This window comes from Prenolepis imparis, unplaced genomic scaffold (assembly GCF_030444845.1).
Source record: "Prenolepis imparis isolate NDT839.2.m4 unplaced genomic scaffold, iyPreImpa1.0 SCAF_442, whole genome shotgun sequence".
NCBI lineage: Eukaryota > Metazoa > Arthropoda > Insecta > Hymenoptera > Formicidae > Prenolepis > Prenolepis imparis.
In genome coordinates, this window is record NW_028141600.1 from 1 (window position 1) to 24,457 (window position 24,457).

The 24,457-nt window shown below is 33.2% G+C and overlaps 1 protein-coding gene across 1 annotated transcript; it reads right to left on the reverse strand.

Annotated features, from left to right (window-relative positions):
- Positions 1 to 8,790: 8,790 nt before the first annotated feature.
- On the reverse strand, positions 8,791 to 12,858 carry LOC145948537 (uncharacterized). Its single transcript, XM_083058218.1, has 2 exons — positions 11,432 to 12,858; positions 8,791 to 8,913 (listed from the first exon to the last, which is right to left on the reverse strand). The coding sequence occupies exons 1-2, from the start codon at positions 12,410 to 12,412 to the stop codon at positions 8,791 to 8,793; spliced, it is 1,104 nt and encodes a 367-aa protein (XP_082914344.1). The 5' UTR covers positions 12,413 to 12,858.
- Positions 12,859 to 24,457: the final 11,599 nt, after the last annotated feature.

Sequence of the window (24,457 nt, forward strand, 5' to 3'; positions counted from 1 at the left end):
AAGCAGTGGTATCAACGCAGAGTACTGTAAATAATTGTCTCTTTTTTATGTAATTATAATAGATTAAAAGAATTCTTGTATACAATATTTTAACTTTTCTTAAAATTATAATCAATAAAGATGGAAATGTTTTATCTTAAATTCTAAATTTGCCAAGAACAAAGAAATTATTTCTATCGATAAATTTTTAAATTGAAAATTCGCTGTATTATAGGTAGCATAATATTAATTAATATTTATATTATAAATTATAGATTTCTGTAAGCTATAAATAAAAAACAAGTTTTTTTATATAATTTAATTCATTAAATATTTATTAAATCAAATATTTTAATACAAACTGTATTTTATCAAAGCCATGCTATTAATATACATGTGTAATACATCAATATTTAATACATAAAATAAAGTTTATATTAATATTTAGAAATATATATATTTGTAGACATTATACTTCTCAATTTCATGCGCAATAATTGTAACAGGAAAATTATGATAAAAAAATTATTCATTTTCAGAATGTAAATTAGTTAAACAAATATGATCATAAAAAATTTAAAAGAAAAGTAAGCTAATAATTATATAAAATATGTATATAAATATAATTATATATTTATAAAATAGCTAACATATAGATTGCAACACAATATAAATGCAATTTTGAAAATTATTAACGCTTTTACATATAATATATCGAGTTAAAATAATAATGATTAGACTTCTGTCCATATGTTATATAACTATCTTATATGTTTTGCATGCTTTAAAATTAATATATCACATTCTCTTCAAATGTTACATAAACGAAAAACTTACATAGTTAAAAATGTTTGAATCGCGTTTCACAATTTTATATTTCTAATATTACTTTTTATCAAAATTTTTGAAGCGCTTTTATAATATATCGGCTTAAAATAATAACTGTTTATGCTAACCATTAGTTTGACAAAAATAAATAAAAAAGTAATTATTTAAATTATCTTCAGTAATAATATTGTGCTTAACTTTAATATATAAAATATAAAATATATTATTAATCACAGAATATATAACAGCGTTGCACTGTATCAATACGTTTTATAGATACCTAAGTATTTATATTTATATCCAATTTAATTTATCTCAACTTATATAGAAACAAACATATATAACCATATAGAAATATAAAATAAAAATAAAATATTAAAGCTTCTGTTTTGGTTTTTAAAGGTTAATGTTAATATTAAAAATAATATTTTTAACAATCCATGTAGTTAAATTTTATGCACAATAGGTTAGATTATAATATTGCTTAACAGTTTAACATTACTATAGTTACACTAGTAGAAAACGTTTTAAAAGTCATAATGTATTTCTCTAAGAATCATATCTTGTATATCTGTTGGACAAAATTTTTGCAAAGCTTTAGATTTATATGCAATTATGCATTCGTTTATACTAGGTATAGCTTTTCTACTGATGTAACTAGCAAAAATTGATTTAATATTCTCTCTGCATATATCATTATTTTTATTATCTGTTGTTTTATCATCTGCCTTTAGCGAGAATTCTGCTTTTTTTTTAAATTGATTATGAATCCAAGTTTTTATAACTACCGCACTTCGTTTATGTAAAATTTTATTTTGTGATTTAAATTTTTCTATGCGAAGTAAAGATGGTAATCTTTTTTTAGCAATATCTTCTCGGAAAGCAGTCAACACTAAATTTTTCTCTTTCTCAGTCCAGCGGCATCTTCTCGTTTTACCAAAAGGAGATGCTAAAAATAATAAAATTTATAAAGAAATTAGAATATCAAGAGACACGGTAGTGTCTCGCGCCTAGTTAAGAGCGTAGCCGACACCAGCATTAACTACAATTAGAATATAAATTGCGAACAGAAATAATAAAAATGTTTAAAAATCAAATTAAGAACATATATATTACAATATATATTAACAATAATGCTAAAATAGAATGAAAACAACAAAAGTTAAATAAAAAGTTATTATTACAATACTATTACTTATTACAATTTTCTATATAATTCTTTGTAAGGCTTAAATATAATGTATTATTACAAGGAAAAATGTAATACTTACTCGAGCGTTTTTTCTTTTTAGAATTGATAATAAATTTTTGTTGATTTTCTTCGTGCGTTGCTTTTGGATATTTATTATTATTACTCTTATCACATTTTTTACCTGTAAAATTCAAAAACAAGAATGTTTTATTCTAATCTATCTACGATGCTACAAAATAATTACTTTGAGTTACAAGAACAAATCTTAAAAATTTTAAAAATTATTAATAATATAATATAGAATAATAAATTATATTATTTATATTATATTATTAGAAATATTAATAAGTATAATATAAATTATTTCGAATGATACATTTCTAAATTGAAAATTCGCTGTATTATGAATATATAGCATAATATTAATTAGTATTTATATTATAAGTTATAAGACTTTTACACAATATATATAAAAAACCAATTTTTTATGTAACATATTTTATTAAATATTTTATTAAATCAAATTTTTTAATATGAACTGCATTTTAACATAAAGCCATGCGATTAATATGCATTTAATATATCAATATTTAGCACATAAACAAATTAAAGCTTATATATAATATTTGTAGAGATACTTTCATAGAAATTATACATCTTATAATTGTACATTCAGTAATAAACATTATTTTATTAATAAAAATGTACTTACCATCTGATTTATTATATCTGTAATCATTATGAATATTATAATTCTCGCAATCAGAATCATCATCATACTTTGTGCGCTCAATGTACTCTACAGGGCAGAAAACAAATTTATATATTTCACCGTTTAGTAACAATTATAACTGCTTTTTCTTTTTTTCTATTTGTTAAATATTTATTCATAATATCTATTTTAAAATATTTATTTTTTGATATTTAAAAATCTAAAAAACATTAATTTAATATTATATATAAAAACAGTTAAGATTCTATTATTTAATTACTTCTATAAATTAGATATATATATGTATACATATATAAAATTAAGTGTCACTAAAATATTTACTTAATAAAAGATTAATTTAACACATATATATTATTGAATATATTCATCAACAATATTTTGAAATATATAAACATTACATCCAATCAAACTTATTAAGCATGTGAAAGATTAATTTAATTTTTATATAAGAGAATTTATTTAAATAAAAATTAATTAAAATGAAAAGATCTATATAAAACATTCAAAATAATTTCATAATTGTGATAAATAAATAAAAAAATTTTACAAATTATATTAGCACAAAAAATTGCTTACCATATTCAACATTTTCAGTTTCCTCTAATAAATCTAAATTAGCCTCGCCACTAAAATTATGTAACATTTTCAAATTATTTATATTGTCTTTTTGTTTTATATTTCTTGAAGCATTCATATGCAAATTCTCCTTATTCTCATCATGCATACCAAGTCCTTTTTTTAAAACTTTTGACATATCTAAAATATCAACCGCTGCTATAGGTTGACGATATATTTCTTTATGAATTTTCTCATGATGTCCCATGAAACTTGCAAAACGATCTATTTTATTTTCTGGTAAATCTAAGCTCGCACATGTTGTTGCAATGTGTTTTCGTAGAGTAGTACCACGTAATGTTTTTGCATGTTTAGCACCACATTCATGAGCAAATTGACGCAATAACGTACAAGCTCTGAGATATTTATGACGTTTGTTATGATATCCGGGAATTCCGAATACATACGGATTTTCAGAAGAAACACCTGCATTCTTTCGAAATTTTAAAATAACTTTTAAACTTTTACGCATTTCAAAATCTAATAATATTGGAACAAATCTTGTGAGTTTTCCACGAATAATGACGCGTCTATACTTCGCCGCAGCATCTTTGTCTTCTGGAAGTAATTTTCGATACTGCTCATCACTTTCATTAATTTTCTCTGATTTTTTAAGATCACTTATTAATAATCGTTCTGTTTCACCTGCTCTCCGACGATTAAATATTTGAATGTAAATAAGAGTAGCTTTCGCTAAAGTTAACCAAGCTTTATATGTAAATTTATGTTGTAATATCTTATATGATGCTTCGCGTAAATTTGTTATATATTTATTCAATTTAGTAATATCAGTTTTCAATGGTAATATCACTTTTTCATTACGCTTTTTCGCAATTCGACTTTCTAGTACAACTTTATTTACAGTACAGCCATAATCTTCTTCAAGAAGAGACATAAAGTCATGAACATATTCTTTTTTTACTTTATCATGTTCTTTAATATATTCACTTTCTAAAATTTGACCTATCTTTTTTATACAAGTGCCAAGTGTGGAAGCAACAGTGGGAGCTCTGTATATATATGTCGTTTCATTTAAGCCAGCAACTATATCTACCGCTCTGATTGCTGAATCATAAAATTTTGGATCGTAAAGTGATGCAAAATCCGTAATTTCAGGATTAATTTTCTTCAAAGCAATTAAATAACGACCTAGAAGTCTGAGATGAGCTCTTATCATATCATGCTGGTGTTGCAAACTATATTTTTTGCACATTTTATTAGCATATTTAATAATAAGGGAATCGTATCTAATTATTCTTACTATATCATCTTCCCTCATTACTGGGAAGACATGCTCTCGTAATTGTTGACAAGCATCTTTATGAATTCGACCAACTTCTTTACGTGCTAGAGCTAATGTTGATTTTACAGTTTGTCTTTGTTTCGGATCACAAATTCTATAGTGATGTCTAAGGCTATTTTTGGCAAAGAAACCTTTACACTTGCAACATGGTGCAAAGTCTGTAGCATCACGTTTTAATTTTTTTTGTGGTCGTCTACATGTTATTAAATTTCCATTATTGAATTGCGGATCTATATTATATATAAAATTCTCTTTTCTTCTTAAATGATCTATCAATTTTTTACGCTCTGCATTACCCTTTGGCAGAAACCTAAACTTTTTTACTTCTTCCTCATCTTTATGTACATTTTCTAAATGTCGAGCTATTTTTGTTTGCATTTTATAACAAAAGAAACAAAAATTTGTTTTGCCTTGACCTTTAGGGCCTCGCGATTTTTCAACATACAAATGAGCATCATCGCAAGCAGAAAATCCTTCTACGTTAAGTTTTATAGTATCAAAAGAAGTATCTATTGTTGTGTTATTGTTGGAAGATTTATAGAAAGTACTATTATTATTTGAAGTTGATGCCGAATTATTGTTATTAATTTCTGCAGTTTCTGCACTTTCTAAACTATCACTATCATTTAATTCATAATCTGTCAAATCATTTATTGTACTACTTATCGTATCAATAGATGCTTCTTTTCCGACGTCATTTTTCAACTCTTCTGTAAAATTAAAATTAAATTAATATTAAATAAATATTATTAGAAATAACAAAAGAAATCTGAACATAATCTAAAACTTACCAACATCTAAGTTTATAGAAAGTGAAGAGCTTTCTTTTCTTGAATTTATAGTTTCATTAGATTGTTGTCCAATATATCTGGATGATAATATATTTTTGGTTGTATTCCAACCTTGAAAATTTAGATTAGTATTTTCATTTATGTTTGAATCTGAATCACTAAACTGTTCATTGAATGATGATATATCATCGGTCGAATTTAGAGTAAAATGTATATCATCTTTTTTTGTTAAGTTCTCATTATTTGTTACATTTAAAATGGAATTATTATAATCTGAATTTACATTTATATTATTATTAAAAATATATGAGTCTAAATTAAGAACATCTTGTGACAAATTTATTTCTTGCATTTCAGAAAGCAAGTTATCATTTCTCATATCGCTATGCATACTACATAACGTAGAGTCTACATGTAGATCATCACAAGTATTATTGAACCTAATTGTATCTGTTTCTTGTGAAGAATGTGTTTGATCTGTATGTTCTGTGTAAACTGATCTGTATGTACTGTCTATAACCTTGGCGTGAAAATTTTCAACAAGTGAAATATTATGAAGTTGCACTTTAGGTAGATCATTATTTAAATTTTGTTTAATATTTGTGAGCATTTTAATATTATCTGAAATATGTATACATATATATAATATAAAACATGAAAAAATTATAGTTAAGAATTACAATATAATTGTTAAATAAAGGAAACATTTATACTCAAAGTAAAGAATACAATATAATTAGTAAGCGATCAAGTAAAGCATGGTCAAAGTAATTCTATTAATTTTACATTACCATTTATCACTAGAAGATTTGCAACATAACGACTTCCTGATTTGTATTGAACAATAATCATTGTATCATTGTTTGCTTGTTTAACTTTCTTAGCTTGACACACATCATATACATTATTGGAAAATTTAATTAATGCAAACATCTCAATGTGTAATGCAAATATCTTAAATCAAATAAAAACAGTTTTACTATCTTTTTATTTTATTATAATTTATAAATCTTATTATTATATATAGGTTATAGCAACACTCCCGCGTTTTATGCTTTATAAATCCAAACTGTTGTCAAAACTAAAAATATTAAGCTAAGACTACATAAATGCGTTGAGTTGCGACAACGCATGTGCTAGGACATGTGAACCAATTGGAGTGGCTTGCGACAGGCTTCTGATTGGTCCTTGCTGCATGCAATCTTAGCTTAATATTTTCAAAGAAAGAGTTCTGTTACATATGAATATATACTAGGGCTCGCTATTATACGTATAAACAAAAATACGTTTATTCGTATAATTAACATATCCGTACAGTATAAACGTTTTTCCACACATGTGTTTTAAGGACCTATTATACGTTTAAACGATTATACGTTTAAAGAATAATATACGTATATATACAATTATATAAGCATTATTATTTAAGCATAATAAGTTAATTTTGTACAATATTCTTTTTCACTCAATAGGAGATTAGATAAACAGATTTAAAACACGTGTACGGGAAAACGTATTATACGGATATGTTAATTATACGTGTAAACGTATTTTTGTTTAAACGTATAAAGATGCAAATTCATGGAGATGCTCAACGCTCATTTTCAGCGTCAAAAGAGGTCACGTGACCAAAAATAAAGATACCAATTCGTCAGTTTTGATCACATGACGTCTTTTGACGCTAAAATTCAGCGTCTAACGTCAGTATGAAAATAAGGCACCTTAATAGTGAACTTTACGCGTAAACGTTTTGCTACGAGCAAACGTTTTTTTATAAGTAAATGTAAACGGATAAACGTTTTACATTTGCACGTATATTCGAAAAACTTATATTTTATTTCGTTTTTCAAATATATGTGTAAACGTAAAACGTTTATCCGTTTACATTTACTTCTAAAAAAACGTTTACTTGTAGGAAAACGTTTACACGTAAAGTTCACTATTATACGTTTAAACTAAAATACGTTTACACGTATAATTAACCTATCCGCGTATAATACGTTTTCCTGTACACGTGTTTTAAATCTGTTTATCTAATCTCCTGCTATTGAGTGAAAGAGAATATTGTACAAAATTAACTTATTATGCTTAAATAATAATCATATAATACATATATCTCCATCTCTCGGCCATTAGAGCCAAACGCGATGTTTTTGCGTTAAATAACGCGAAATTAATATTTTCGCTAAGTCGGAATTGTATCCTTGGTTTGGATCCCTAATTCCTGTGTTCCCCTTTTTTACCCCCCTGTAAAGCTATAGGCGAGAAAAATATCGGTCCGAAAGTCGGCTGAATCGGGAATCGAACCCGAGACCTTTCGCTTGCCGGGCGACTGCTCTTCCAACTAATAATATTTAACTTAAATAATAATGCTTATATAATTGTATATACGTATATTATCCTTTAAACGTATAATCGTTTAAACGTATAATAGGTCCTTAAAACACGTGTGCGGAAAAACGTTTATACTATACGGATATGTTAATTTATACGAATAAACGTATTTTCGTTTATACGTATGTCGTGTATTCTTGTCTTCGTCGGGAGAAGTGAGGTAATTGTTGCAGGTATAAAAAAGATTACTCCGTTTTCTTTACATGATGAATAATCCTTTACTTGGCTAATAATGATACTTGAACAGTAGTTCCCGAAACGTGTGTATCGCTACGTGGTTGGAAATCGAGAGAGCTCTCCTTCTCCCGCTCTCCCTAGCTAAACCCCCGACTCGCTCGCTCGACGCTCCTCGCCGCTCGCGCCTGCGCTACCAACATTCGCGCTTGATACTTTATCACATATGTAACACTTTCCTTCCCCTCTAAGAAAAAAAAATTTTCGCAGATATCGGTATATGAAACGGGGAAAGAAAGAAAAGGAAAAAAAAATTAAACAATAGTAACAAAAAAATTTAACGAAGGAGAAAAAAAATTAACGCATTACTGGTTCCCGTAACGTTTAGGTGGGCCACAAGTTCGCTTAGATTTCCGCGGAGTCTCTTGTTCAGAAACTCCCTTCTCCTTTCGCTTCCTTTCAGTGATGTGGGTGTTTTCCTTACTAGGATCCTTATCTGCATTCATTGAGCCTCCTTGGACTAGTGGTTGGTTTGTTTCAACCTGATCTTTTTGTTCTGCGGGTACTTCAGTTTCTCCAGGTGCATTGTAGTCCCATAATTTCTCCGAAATTTGGGGATCCTGTGCGACGTTTCCGACTCTTTGTATTTGATCAATGTGTCGCTTCCAACAGGTGTTATTATTCATTCGGATTATATAATGTAATAGTCCAATGCGTTTTTCGATCTTTCCAAACTTCCATTTAGTAGATCCGTAATAATTTCGACATTCAACTCTCTCTCCTACTTGAAACTCGCGCGTATTACATATTTCCCTGTTATCTGTGTTACTTTTTCCACTCGGCAGTAATAACGATAAACGTGTACGCAATTTTCTATTGAATATCTTTTCAGCCGGCGACATTCCTATGACAAAATGCGGTGTTATTCTATAATGAAATAATATCCTTTGCACCGCTTTTTGTAATTCTAATAACTGTACTCTATTATTTTGAAACTTCTTCTTTAACGCTATTTTTAAAGTTTGAACGAAACGCTCCGCTTGCCCATTTGTCGCCGGATGGAACGGGGCTGTCGTTTTGTGAGTAATACCATTACAACGTAAGAACCGTGCAAACTCATTTGATATGAAATGTCGTCCGTTATCCGAAACGATTATCTCCGGGATCCCGAATGTAGTGAATGTTTGCCTGCATTTTTGTATGGTTGTATTACTCGTTAAATCTTTTGTAATATAAACCTCGGGCCATTTCGAAAAAGCGTCTACCAAAACAAAAAAATAATGGCCCATAAATGGCCCCGCAAAATCAATATGTACACGCTGAAATGGGAATTTAGCTGCTTCCCATTTGTATGTTTTGATTTCACGTGGATTATTTCGTACCAAATTACAATTTGCACAATCTTTTGCTACTTTTTCGAGGTCCTGGTCAATACGTGGCCACCACACATACTGTCTTGCTAACGCTTTCATTTTAACAATGCCTGCGTGTTCGGAATGTAATTCTTGTAAAATTCTATTTCTAAGTTTTAGTGGGATTATTACTCGGCAATCCCGCATAATAACGCCTTTTTGAAAACTAAATTCGTCCATTGGAATATTGAATCGTTCGCCTGGTTTAATACTGTTACCCTTTTGTAATGCTAAATATAGTGGTTGTAATTCCCTATCTTTTTTTGTTTCTTCCGATAGTTCAAAATGCATAATTGGTAAAGACTCTATAACATTTATTTCGAAATTATCAACTACATCGTTTTCGTATTCCACTTCATATGTAATTGGTAATCGTGATAACCCATCTGCATTACCATGTTGCTTCGTACTTCTGTATTTGACGTCATATTTGAACCCTTGCAAGAAAATTGCATAATGTTGCATTCTTAACGCGGAATGTGCCGGTAACCCTTTTCCCGGCATGAAAATTTGCGTTAAAGGACGGTGATCCGTATATAATACAAAACGATTTCCGAAAAGGTATTGATAGAACTTTTTAATTGCAAAAATTATTGCGTAAGCTTCTTTATCGATTTGGGAATATTTTCTTTGAGTACGCGATAGAGTTTGAGAGGCATATTGAATTGCGCGTTCTGTCCCGTCGGCCTGTTTTTGTGAGAGAACCGCTCCCACCCCGTACGCACTCGCATCGCACGCTACTATTAAAGGTAATTTCGGGTTATAATGCGCTAAAACCTTTTCGCTCATGAATTCTTTCTTTGCCTTATGGAACGCTGTTTCACATACCTTATTCCAATTGAGCGGACAAGATTTACTTTGTCTACCTTCAAGTAATTTATATAGTGGATTTAAAATTGTACTTGCATTTTGTATGAACCTACCATAATAGTTTACTAATCCTAAAAACGCACGCAATTCTGTAATATTTTTCGGGCGGGGCATGTTTTCAATCGCTTCCATTTTTGCCTTATCTTTGTGAATACCCGTTCTATCAATATAATGTCCGCAGTAATGTATTCCGTCCTTAAAAAATTCACTCTTTTCTGTATTAATTTGTATATTGTACTCGCTTAATCTATCTAATACTTGTTTCAGTCTTTCTAAATGTATTTGATCTGTTGACCCCGTAACTTTAATATCATCTAAAAATACTGCCACTCCGGGAATATCTTTTAAAACGTTCTCTATCTCTCTCTGCCAAATCGCGGGCGCCGACGCAATTCCGTATAGCAAACGTGTACATTTGTATAGTCCTCGGTGCGTATTTATAGTAAGCATCTCTTGATCATCCGGATGAACCTCCATTTGCAAATAAGCTTGCTTTAAATCGATTTTAGAAAATTTGTTTCCACCGGCTACCGCATAAAACAATTCATCGATCGTTGGTAGTGGATGTTCATCTATTTCTAAGTGTTTATTTAACGTAACACTAAAATCTCCGCATAAACGAACTGTTCCGTCTTTTTTTAATACTGGTACCACAGGAGTGGCCCATGCTGAGGAATTTACTTTCTTAAGTATACCTATTTCAACTAATCTTTCTATTTCTGTTTCTACCAACGACATTAACTTGAAAGGTACTTTTCTAGCTCGTAAAAAACACGGACGCGAATTTTCTTTAATTGCTAACCGAGCTTGTATATTTTTTATTTTAGATGAATTTGGATCTAAATCCTCTTTATATTGTTGTAATAAAAACTCGACTTCCTTAGGTAAATCTGTATTTAATGTATTTAATGTATCCGATAATTGAATTTTTAATTGCCTAATCCATTCGCGGCCTAATAATGGTTCTCTATCTGTATTTGCAATGTACATATTTAACATTTTGACCATACTGCCATACCGTACTTGAACTTTAACAAATCCGACAACTGGAATTGTCGTTTTACAGAAAGTAACCAATTGTAGGTTCGATTTTTCGACGCGCACGCCAGGACAAAAAATTCCTACAAACGATTTACTTACAATGGTGACGGCCGCTCCGCTATCAATTTCGAAACGTGCTTCCTTATCACCTAAAATTACCGCTGTATAATATTTTTCACGAAACTTATTATGCTCCGTCTGCGTCGATAAAATCTCCCCCAATTCATTCGCCGCTACTTTGCTTTTTCTTTTGCATACTTTCTGTAAATGACCTTTTGTACCACAATTTCTACAAGCAACATTCCTGTCTAAAGTACAAACAGTCGCTAGATGTTTGCCGCCGCACCTGAAACATGTAATGTTTACATCGGCACTGGAATGTGCCCACGAAACGTTACCGTTTCGCCTCTTATTTACGAACGCGTTTGACTTTCCTTGTGTCTTCTTCCTTGCTGTAGCTCGTTCGTTCTTCTTATTTGAAAATTTTTCTTTTTGATTTAACGAAATTACATTTGCTGGTCCAGCCTGAATTTGGTCCACGTCCTTCTCTGATAACTCCATGGATGTTGCCATTTCCACCGCCTTTTCAAAAGTAAGGTCCTTCGTTTCAAGCAACCGTGATTGAGCTCTTTTACTCAACAATCCAAAAGCTAACTGGTTTCTTAGAGCAGTCTGCAAATATTGTCCAAAATTGCAATTTATACTTAATTTATGTAACGCAGCAACGTATTGCTGCACCGTTTCGCTCTCTCCCTGCTTCCTCTGGTGAAACCGATAATTTTCTGCAATTTCGAGGGGTGCGGGTGCGTAGTACTCCGCTAACTTTGCCGTTAGAACAGCGTAGGTTTGTGTATACGGGTCCACCGGAGCCACTTTATCGCAAATTAAGTCAAAAGAAAGAGAGCCGATAAAATGTAATAAATACGCAACTTTTTGCGCCTCCGGAACTTTAAAAACTGTAGCTGCTCCCTCGAAACGTCTTAACCACCGTTTCCAATTTGTCACGTTCGGATCAAAAGTTTCTATTGCAAAATTTCCGTGTACCACCGGAACCAACGAAGCCGATGTCTCTGTCATCATGCTGCGACAATTCTACTTGCTTCTCTTGAAACTTTTGCGTGCTAATGTACTCACGTGCTTCTCCCTTTTTTTTATGAGTGCAACCTTTCGTTCGACCGTACGCAGATGAACCCAGCAGAATTAGCGTTGTACTGGCCGTCAATCACAGGATCCCATCCTCGTCGCCAACTGTCGTGTATTCTTGTCTTCGTCGGGAGAAGTGAGGTAATTGTTGCAGGTATAAAAAAGATTACTCCGTTTTCTTTACATGATGAATAATCCTTTACTTGGCTAATAATGATACTTGAACAGTAGTTCCCGAAACGTGTGTATCGCTACGTGGTTGGAAATCGAGAGAGCTCTCCTTCTCCCGCTCTCCCTAGCTAAACCCCCGACTCGCTCGCTCGACGCTCCTCGCCGCTCGCGCCTGCGCTACCAACATTCGCGCTTGATACTTTATCACATATGTAACAACGTATAATAGAGAGTCCTAGTATATATACATATCCAGCTTTATACCTATATATATTTTTTTAGATAATTAAGATGTTAAATAGTTAATGGTTTAGTATTTCTTTCTGTTGTCAAAAAGATCATTGAGATATAAGTCATAATAATGTGTTACTTATTGTTAGTATAGCTTCGATATATGTATAGATTTACAAATTATGTTTTATTTGTGTAACTCGTATGCAAGTTTGTTTATAATTTTATTATTTGAAAATATAAAAGAAAAAAATTACAGATTTGATATTTTATTGACAATGACAAGTTGCCACTTGAATTTTCATATTAAGAGTATGCCTGTGAATCCCACATGTACATGCATTTTTACACTGATTCTTTAAGTTTTATACTATTTGTTAATTGACTATTATGTAAAATAATAGTTATTCTTATTATAATATACATATGTAAATAAAGAAATTACTTGTATATCAATCTGTCTGATTACTTCAAATTTACAATCTCACACATTTATATTCATGATTTTGACGATGTGGATTTCCATTGTAGCTATAAATAAGTCAAGCCCCACTAAACACCAAACAACAGCAATATAACATCAATGTTATAATTTCCCACTCAACAATGTAACATGCCTTGTAATGCATCAGTTGTTGAGTGAGAAATTATAATATTGATGTTATATTGCTATTGCTTGGTGTTTATAGTGGGGCGTAGATCTCATCATGTATATACTCAGACAACACCAAGTCCAAAATTGGCGCACAAGATATCTTTAAGATATCTTTAAGATGTCTTTTTGATATCATATCATAAGATTTCTTAAAGCTGTCTTAAAGATTTCTTAATGATATCTTATGCGTCAATTTTAGACTTGGTGCTGTCTGGGTATAAAACAATCAAATATATGTTAATATGGTATAAATTAGATCTATTCATATACATATATGTGTATATTTTTGAAATATGAGTTTATGAGATTAAAATAATAATCGCTTATATATGAAGAGTTAGTTATTAATATTACCCATACAGCACAAAACGTTTCAGTTATATTGCAGCAATGTTACAATCTTTCAAGTTGCAATGTAACATTGTAGAGACATTACAAAAACATATAATTGTAATATTTCATGAGAATATTGCAGCAACATTCCATAAAGATTACAAAATACAATCTATTCAATTTTCATTGTAGTCACTATAATTTGTTCATTTATTGTATTATGTGACGGTCCTATTAAGACATTGAGTCCAAATAGAGACATTGAGAAATATGTGTAATTAATATAAAAAAATATATTACTTATATTTAATGTACTTATATATATATTATATATATGTATATGTACGTATATAGATATATAATTAAATGTATTTCCTTTAAACATTTTTAATAAAGATATAATTAATTCCAATTGATGTTTGTATATCAATTTATACTTAAATATATTTAAAAAAGATGACAAAAGCGAAATTTTTGCCAGTAAAATAAAAAAAAGTAATATTACTAAATAGTTGCAGCACGTTGCATATTTTTTCAAATACATTACATTGCAATGTTGCTACAATGTTTCATTGTAATATTACAAAAAGCGGCCAACCAGTCATTGCAGCAAGCTTGCAGCAATGATGCAGCAATATTTCGCAACCAATATGCAATATTCCAATGTTTCAATGTAAGGTCTATGCAATGCTTCTGCAATCTTTCGGTGCTGTATGGGTAGTGTTGCAAGACAGGTTGTTCAAGTAATCTCAGTGATTAAAATCAGTTGCAGGTAGAACAGGTTAAATCTAGTAAAAAAGTCCTCTACCATTTTTCGATATTCGCAATAATTAATAAGAAATTCATTGAAAAAATGACCAATTCGCGCGTCCTATAAGCGCGCGGCGAGATAAGATAGCCCAGTTTTATACGGTTACCAAGTACGCGGCAGGAAGAAACAGTATAATATTACGGTTGCTAAGCGCGGGGAGGAGCGATCGACAAAAGATAATAACATTTACGAATGTCGCATAACGCTGGACCTCCGAGTAGGCTGTCTGTTCTTGCCGCGTGCTTGTAGGCCGCGCAAATTGGCCGATCTATTTCAATTAATTTCTCAATAATTATTGCAAATATCGAACAATAGTACAGAACTTTTCTACTAAGTTTAATCTACTTTACATGCATCTGACGGGTGGGGCGCGAATTGCCGGACATCCTATATAAAGACCTGGAAATAATCATAATATGTACAATTTTAAATATCTTATAATAAACTGTATACATAATAATGTATATTGTAAGAAACAATATACAATAGAAAATATAATAAATTTATGCTATAAAAAAATAGGTTCTGGAAAACACCAATATATATATATATATAGACCTGGAAATAATCGTAATATCTAAAATTTTAAATATCTTATAGTAAACTGTATACATAATAATGTATATAGTAAGAAACAATATACAATAGAATATATATTAAATTAATGCTATAAAAAAAAATAGGTCCTGGAAAACGCCCTATGACATATATATATATATATATATATATATATATATATATATATACAGGGCGCCTAGCAACCGTGTAACATTATACTGTTTCTTTTCGCCGCATGCTTAGTAACGATATGAAACTGGGCTGTCTTTTCTCGCCGTCGTCACGCGAATTGGCTGATCTTCTTTAATTTATTTCTCATTAATTATTGCGAAAATCGCAAAATGGTAGAGGACTTTTCTATTCAGTTCAACATGCTCTACTTGCAACTGACGGGTGGTTCGCGAATTATGGGACACCCTGTATATGTATAGGCTTCCGGTTCCGGAGTGAGCGAGAGTGACAGGTGTGAGAACGTGTGATCTGAGTTTGTGAGAGAGTGAAGGAAGGAGGGCGTGGAGAGTTAAAAGGACGGGTGCAGGGTGGAGAGAAGCGAGGGTGGAGGAGTAGTGAGAGGGGAGAGTGGTGGGAAGCAAAGATGGCGGCGGTATAGGGGAGAAAAGAGAAGTGGAGGTTAGGAGGTAGAGAAACACGCGGCGGCGAGAGTGTAGACGAGTGTAGCGGGAGTGTAGACGGGTGTAGCGGGAGTATAGACGTGTGTAGAGGGAAGGCGAGTATAGCGAGAGCGCGGGACGTAAACCATAGAGTATAGACGAGCGCGAAGAAGGGAGGCGAGTGGATAAAATACGTGGAGAGGACTGTTATAGCAAGGAGTAGAAAGTGAAGAGGAAATGGGGGACGAGGACGATACAGGAAGGGTAAAAGAGGGGGAGGGAATAAAGACGGGGGCGGAAGAAGGAAAGAAAAAGGTAGGAAGGCCGAAGAAAATAGAAGAGATGGCTAAGCTAAGAAGAGGTAGCGCGGGATGCCTAGAGGAATATTTTAAAAGGAAAAGGGAGGGGTTAGGAGAGAAGGATACAGAGGAAGATGAATGGGTGCTTAGAAGGAGTAGGAATGTAGAGAAATTACAAGAGGCAGGGATGGGGGACGAGAGAGAAGAAGTAACAATGACAATGATAAAGTCAATGGGGGAAAAAATAATGGAAAGGCATAATGAGGAAGTGGGGAAGATAAGGTTAGAGATGAGGCAAAGAGAGGAGTTGTGGAGAGAGGAAAAGAAGGAGATGAGGCAAAAAATTCAGGATCTAGAAAAGAGGGTGTCGGAGATGGAGAATAGAATGGAGAAGGGGAGAGAGGGGGAGAAAACGGAGGGTCATAAGGGGCTGGAGGAGACAGTGGCGGATAGAATGAAAATGAAAAGCATAAGGAGGAAGCTGGAAATGAAGGAAAGGGAGGAGAGGAGGAACAATGTGGTGATTCGCAGACTGGAAGGAGGGGAAGGAGAGATAAAAGGAAGGGTGGAAAAAATGTTTGGGGAGATAGGGGCAAAGGTAGAAATAGAGTGGATAAGAAAGGTGAAAGGGAAGGAAGGATATGAAGGAGAGATGGCGGTGGTGAGGTTAGGTAATAAAGATCAGAAGAAGCAGGTAATGGAGAAAAAGAAAGGATTAAGAGGAAGGAAGGTTAGAATAGAAGATGACTTAACATGGGAGGAGAGAAAAATGAAATGGAAAATAGGGGAAATTGCGAAGGAGGAAAGGGTGGACGAAAAGAGCTGGGCGGGGGTGAAGAGTATTTTACCGAAGGGATATAGGTGGGAGAAGCAGTGTGCGAAAAGAAAAAGCAAAAAAGGGGGAGCGATGGGGGGGATAATTATTGGTATAAGAGAAGAGAAGGGGGTAACAGAGATGATTGAGGTAGAGGAGAAAGAAGAAGGCGATAGAGGTAAGAGTAGGAGAGGAAAGATGGAGGGTAGTAGGAGTTTATGTGAACGGAGATATGGCGAAAAAGTTAAAAAGAATGAGGGAGTGGTTAGAAGAGCAAAAGGAGGATAGATTGATTTTGATAGGAGGGGATTTCAACGCGAGGACAGGTAGGCTAGGGGGAAGAAAAGGGGATGGAGGAGGAGGAGGAAGAAAGAAGGTCGAAGGATAAAAAGATGAACGCTGAGGGAAAGAAATTAATAGAGGAGTTGGAGAAAGTAGGATGGGAGATTCTAAATGGGAACACAAAGGGGGATGAGGAAGGAGAGTTTACGTATGCGGGGGGGAGAGGAGAATCGGTTACGTGTTAGGAGAAGAGCAAGTGAGGGAGAGAGTGGTGAGAATGGAAGTAGGGGATAGTGTGGAGTCAGACCATCAACCGTTAATAGTGACGCTAGAGAGGAAAGGAGAAAGGTTGGTAAGGAGAGAGCAGAGAAGAGAGAAAAGGAGAGGAGGAAGATGGACAGGGAGGGGTGGGGAAAGGATTAGGGATAGGATAGAATGGGATGATAGAGAGGATAGAGAGATAGATGAGGAGTTAAGGATAAAGGTGGGAAGAATTGGCGAAGAGCTAGAGGAAGGGGCAAAGGAAAGCGGAGGGAAGAAAAGGAGAGTTGGTGGGATTAAGAGTGTGAGGAAAAAAGAAAAGAGATGAGGAGAGTTTTAAGAGATTGGAGAAGGATAGGAGGGGGAGGAGAGGGATATAGGAAAGCAAGAGCGGAATATAAATTGCTGTGTGGAAGGAAAAAGAAAGAGGAAAATGAAGAATGGATCAAGGAGGCGAGTGAAGCAAAGACAGAAGGGGAGGTGTGGAAGATAGTAAACAGAGAAAGGAAAAGGTGGAAGGGAGTGAATGAAGGGATAGAGGGAAAAGAATGGAGGGAGTATTTTATGAGGTTGTTGGGAGGGGTGGAAGGTAGTGTTAAAAGGGGGAAGGGAGAAAGAAGGAAGGACGAAGAAGATAGAATAGAAAGGAACGAGGTAAGAAAGATTGTGGAGAAGCTGAAGAAGGGGAAAGCAGTAGGAACAGATGGAGTGCCGAATGAGGTGTGGAGATTTGGCGGTGAGGGGGTGGAGGAATGGATGTGGAGGCTCTGCAATAGGGTATGGAGGGGGGAAGGATGGCCGGAGCAGTGGAAGGAAGGAATAATAGTGCCACTAGTGAAAAAGGGAACGGGGGACAAGGTAGAGGATTATAGGGGAGTGACGCTGATGCCGACGATATATAAGGTGTATGTAGGAATTTTGACGGAGAGGTTGAAGGAGGAGGTGGAGGATAAGGGAATGATTCCACCGAGTCAGACGGGTTTTAGAAAGGGGATGGGGGTTATAGATAATATATATGTGCTGAATTACTTGGTGAATAGACAGTTAGAGAGGAAAGGGGGATTAGTGGTAGCTACGTTTGTGGATTTGAAGGCGGCATTTGACTCGGTGGATAGGGAGGTATTAATGGAGGCTATGAGGGAAAGAGGAGTTAGAAAAGGGTTAATGAATAGGATTGAAGAGGTATACAGAGAAACAAGTAGTAGAGTGAGGGTGGGGAGACGCTGGGGGAGAGTTTTTGGACGGCAAGAGGGGTAAGACAGGGGTGTCCTATGAGCCCTCTCCTATTTAATCTGGTACTGGCAGATGTAGAGGAGGTGATGAGGAAGGGGGGATGGGGGGAGTGAAATTGGGAGAGGAAAAAGTGCATTGTCTGGCGTATGCAGATGATATGGTTCTGTTAGCGGAGAATGAGGAAGGAATGAAGCACATGTTGGGGAAGCTGGAGGGATATTTGGATAGGAAGAAGCTGGAGATTAATGTTGGAAAGACTAAGGTAATGAGGTTCAGAAAGGGAGGGGGAAGGATGAAGAGTGTGAAATGGAGATGGAAGGGGAAGCTTTTGGAAGAGGTGAAGGAGTTTACCTACCTGGGATACAGATTGAAGAAGAACGGGGGGCAGGAAGCACACGTAAGGGACAGAGTAAGGAAGGCGGGGGCGATAATAAGACAGGTATGGGGGATAGGTAAGAGGAGGTTTGCGGGAGATTGGGAAAGGAGAATATGGCTGTGTGAAAGGCTGGTAGGGACGGTAATGGAGTTCGGGGCAGAAATATGGGGCTGGAAGGAGAGGAAGGAAGTGGAAGCGATGCAGGAAAGATGGGTTAAGTGGACGTTAGGAGTGGACTGGTGTACGCCAGGATACATGGTGAGGGAGGAGATAGGGAAGGATAAATTTAGAATGGTGGCAGAAAAGAGAGCAGTAGGGTTCGAAAAGAAATTGGAAGAGGGGAGGGGGGAAGTCTGGCAAGGAAATGCTTTGAGGAGTTGAAAAGAAGGATAGGGGAGGGAAGGGATCTATCAAAGTGGGAAGAGGAAAGGAAAACGTTTTTTGAAAACAGGGGAAAAGAAGTGAGGGAGATGGTGGAAAGGAGAAGGAGAGGAGAGGAAGTGTATGAAGGGTGGGAGCAACGGGACAGGGAATTGCAAAAGGAAGAGAGATGGGAACAGATTAGGAAGTCGAGTTACAATAAATGGTATAGAGAAATAAAGGAGGAAGGAATGCCGGTGTACCTAAGGAAAGGATGGGGGGAAAACAGATGGAGAAGGGTGATTAGATTCAGGCTGAACAATGAGATGAGAGGAGCAAGGTATTGGGAAGAAGAGGAAAAAAGGGTGTGTAGGATTTGTGGGGGAGGAGAAGAGAAATGGGAACATGTGTTGGAAGAGTGTATGGGGGGAGGAAATAGGAAACTGGTGGGAGAGAGTGAGGGAGATTTTGGAGCAGGAAGGGGGAGGAGAAAAGTGGATGAGGGAGCTTGAGGGGAAAAGGGAAAAGAGAGGGTAAGGGAGGGGAGGAAAGGTAGAGGAAGGGTAGAGGAGGATGACGGAAAGGTAGAAGGATGAATGTGGAGTGAAGAGTGTGTGATGGAATCGGAAGCCGTAGGGTAAGTTAGGGATAGTTATCTCTCTCTCTTGATAGGTTAAACAGTTAGATAAGTTAATAATAAGATAGCGGTAAGGCGGTAAAGCGGTAGATTTAAGTTAATTTAAGTAAGCGGCAATCTCATAGTGTAAAAAGGCGGACTTATATTATAGAAATGTGAAAGGTTGTTTGTCTATCGAGAGAATTGGAGCTGATGGTTATTAATGTACTGTTTGTGAGAGGTTCGGGTACGCTCCTCTGAAAAGCGCCTTCAATCCCCAAGGGGAAGAATAAAAATATCTATCTATCTATATATATGTATATATATTATACATATATATATATACCTATATATAGTTACTATACACGTTTTTAAAATATGTTTCTTATTTTTATAAGAATAAGCGAAACATTTCTGTGAAATCTGACGATTACTTTTTCGTCGCATTATTTTTAGCGGCAGATAGTATCTCATGATAAGCGGAAGGGACCAAGCGAGTGCGCGCCTTTGTATGCGCCTTACATGCGCACTTCGAGTTGCGCGTGATCATACCGAAAAGGATCTTGTCGGTACAAGTCGATACGCACACGCAACGTTCGGCGAGATCCAGTTCGTAGAAGTTTTTTCTTGTGTCTTGTGGAATTTAGTTTTGCTAAAATTAGTGTCTTATGGAGTTTAGTTAGTTTTGCTATTGTATCAAAATCATGACGCAAATGATACGGGATATTAATGACGATGAAGAATTTATTAGAGCGACATTAAACGACTGGAAATTATCAAAATGGTATAATCGATTTATTGGTAAGTACTTATACTTATTAAATACATACATATATTTATATATTGAATTTTATCACTTTTATCAGATGTGACAATGATTAGCATATCGATATCTTGCTTTAGATTATATATTTAGCATGTTAACATCTTTTGTCTCATTAAAGTATAAACTATGTATATAGAATATGCATTCTTTAGTCTGTTTTTTAGTTCTGTTACCAGGTGCTTGTTAAAATTGCGAGAGTGAAATAATTGAATTATGATGAAAGTGTCCTTATCTATATATATAAGTTCCGTCCGTCTGTCTGTCTGACCGCCAACTACTTCCACATTTATGGACCGATTTTCTCGAAATTAGTACCAAAGTGTTGCAAATTTTTCGGGGATTGCTACTAATGTGGTTTTTTTTAGTTTCTACCCACCCACGCACACCCACCCACGCATTCACGCATTTATTGACCGATTTTCACGAAATTGGTACCAAAATTTCGCAAATTTTTCGTAGATGACGACGATGTGTTTTTTTTAGTTTTATACCCCCATCCACGCACCCACCCACGCACTCACCCACGTATATTCACATATTCATTGACAGATTTTCACGAAATTGGTACCATAATTTTGCAAATTTTTCGGGGATCGTTAATTTGTGGTTTTTTAAAGGTTTTTTTAAGTTTACACCCACTCACGCACACCCACCCACGCATTCACGCATTTATTGACCGATTTTCACGGAATTGGTACCAAAATTTCGCAAATTTTTCGGGAATGGCTACTATGTTGTTTTTTTTAACTTTTGCCCACTCATTCACCCACCCACGCACCTACCCACGTATTCACATATTCATTGACAGATTTTTATATAATCTATATATAAAGTACCTTTGTGGTTTTTTTTAAGTTTTATATCCCTACTCATCCACCCACGCAGCAATTCATCAATTCATATATTTCTTGACCGATTTTCTTGAAATTGGTGTATTCACATGTTCATTGACAGATTTTTATATAATCTATATATATATAAGTACCTTTGTGGTTTTTTTTAAGTTTTATATCCCCACTCATTCACCCACGCAGCAATCCATCAATTCATATATTTGTTGACCGATTTTATCAAAATTGATATTAAATTTTTTAAAAATTTTTGGGGCTGACTACTGTTTTTTTAAAATTTTTATACTACGATCAACCCACCCACGCATCTACCCACGCATTCAAAAATATATTTACTGATTTTATAGAAATTGTTAAGAAAATTTTCCAAATTTTTGATGGCTATTATGTGGTTTTTTTAAGTTTTGCTCACCAACCCACCCATCCATGCACCCATCCATCAACTCATATATTTGTTGACCGATTTTATAGAAATTGGTACCAAAATTTTTAAATTTTTTCGGGAATGGCGACAATGATGGTTTTTTAAAGTTTATAACCCCAAATCACGCATCCACCCACGCGCGCGCGCATTTATGGACTGATTTTCACCAAATTGGTATCAAAATGTTTAAAATTATTATGTTTGCGATGATCGATGAAAAATTTGGATTTTTATAAAATTTTAATTTTAGAAAAATATGTATATTTTTTTGAAGATTTCTACATCATTGTGTTTAGAATGTTCCAAAACATTGAAATATAAAATTTTGTTAAATAAATGAAATATGTATATTTTTTTGAAGATTTATACAACATTGTGTTTAGAATGTTCCAAAACATTGAGATATAAAATATTATTAAATACATGTATGTGTTCATCCACATTTATCCATTTTATTATATCTACACACACACACAAACATAGATATATAGATATACATACACATAGCGTTAAAAAATTAAATCTTATGTAATAATCTATATATAGTTTATATTTTTTGACGTGAGTAATTTAATGACTATTTGCTGGTTTCACATTTTAAATGTCATTTATTTAATGAAATAAATAGACTGATTAAAAAATAAAATAAGTATTATCATGGATAAAAAATTAAATAAATCAAATAAATGTGAGAATATAATGAATGAAAATAATGGCATTAAACAGAGTGAAATAGTTAGAGAATGTGAGAATGTAATGAATGAAAATAATAGCATTAGCCAAGGCGACGAATATGAAAATGGTAAATATTAAAAAATAATTAATTAGTTAATTTATAAAAAATAATTTTATTTAATGTAATTGTACACACATACTTTATTGTTTAGCGCTTCGCGCGGTCCGAAACGCTAGTTTAACCTATAATACACAGATTGTTGCATCGGTTAAAACAAGGACCGACTCGTCGCAACATTCGATTGTTTATACTCTCACGTCTCTCACGATCTTAGCCGGCGCGATAAAGAAAAAAGTGCGCATTTCAGTGTAGTTTAGTATATTTCATCGATTTAGAATTTTTGAGAGATTTATTGCATTTATTGACCGATACGGTTTAAATAATTGTAAATGAAAACAAGGCTAGGTTTAAGTTAAATCGTCAAATATTAATTTTCTTTCATTCTTATGTTTATATCTCATGTATTATATGTGTATAGAGGAAGACATTGATAAAGAAGCTTTTCTGAATATATGTGAAACTGAAGTATCACGAATAATAACTACGATTGGAGGGATTCGCTGTTTTCTTGAGAAAAGAAGGTTATTGATAGACAGCATAAAATTGGTAAGATAAAAATTTCTATGCTCTTCGAAATTTTAATAAACAATAAAGAATAAGTTATTTTTAAATCTATTTGCAAAAATTAATATCAGCTATTTTTATAGGAAAAATTACATGAAGTATCAAATGACGACAATGATGATAATCAATTGATACAGTCACAATGTCAAAATAATGAAAAAGAGCCTCAAGAATCAAATAAACAAAAAGAAGCAAGATTTTCTAAATTATCCTGTAGTGATGCACAACCTTCGGTAAGTTAAATAAAATATTTATTTTCTTAAAAATTTGAATAAATAATAAAAATAAAGTAATAAATATTATAAAATATAAAATATATAAAAATATATATAAAATATATAAAAAATATATATAAATATATAAATCAAGATATAAACAATAAATATAAAATATAATTACTTAATTGAAAGAAATATATTTATTAATGCTTTTGTTTTGTCTTTATAGAAATCATCGTGTGCACAAAGAAATCCCTTGAAAGATAAAACAACACAAACATTAAACACAATTAATTGATGACTTTCATAGTGAACATTATAACACTGGGAATATATTAAACGATTCATCAGATGTATATACGAGTAGCGAAGAAGATAATACAAATTCTGCACTGAAGGAATGTGATAATATTAAGGAAAGTGGGTAAAAAAAAAGTGATAAAAATCAGAACAAATTTGACATTTCATACATCTTAAATCATTCGACATCAATTCAAAATGCGGTAATGTTTTCATGTAAAATATAATTTTAAAAATATTTTATTAATTTTATAAACATTAATTTAGAAATATAATTTTAAAAATATTTTACAAATATTTTTTTTATCATTTTAATAGGATTTGAGAAAACTGTTATTAAGTTTTATAGATGGACAAATTATTATAAAATTTTATGAGAAGCATGACATACT

Excerpts from the sequence above, each read along its gene's own strand:
- LOC145948537 (XM_083058218.1), bottom strand. The coding sequence starts at position 12,412 with ATGATGACAGAGACATCGGCTTCGTTGGTTCCGGTGGTACACGGAAAT. Across the intron at positions 8,914-11,431 it reads GCGGAGCGGCCGTCACCATT|GAATGTCGCCGGCTGAAAAG; the intron begins GTAAGTAAATCG and ends ATTTTGTCATAG.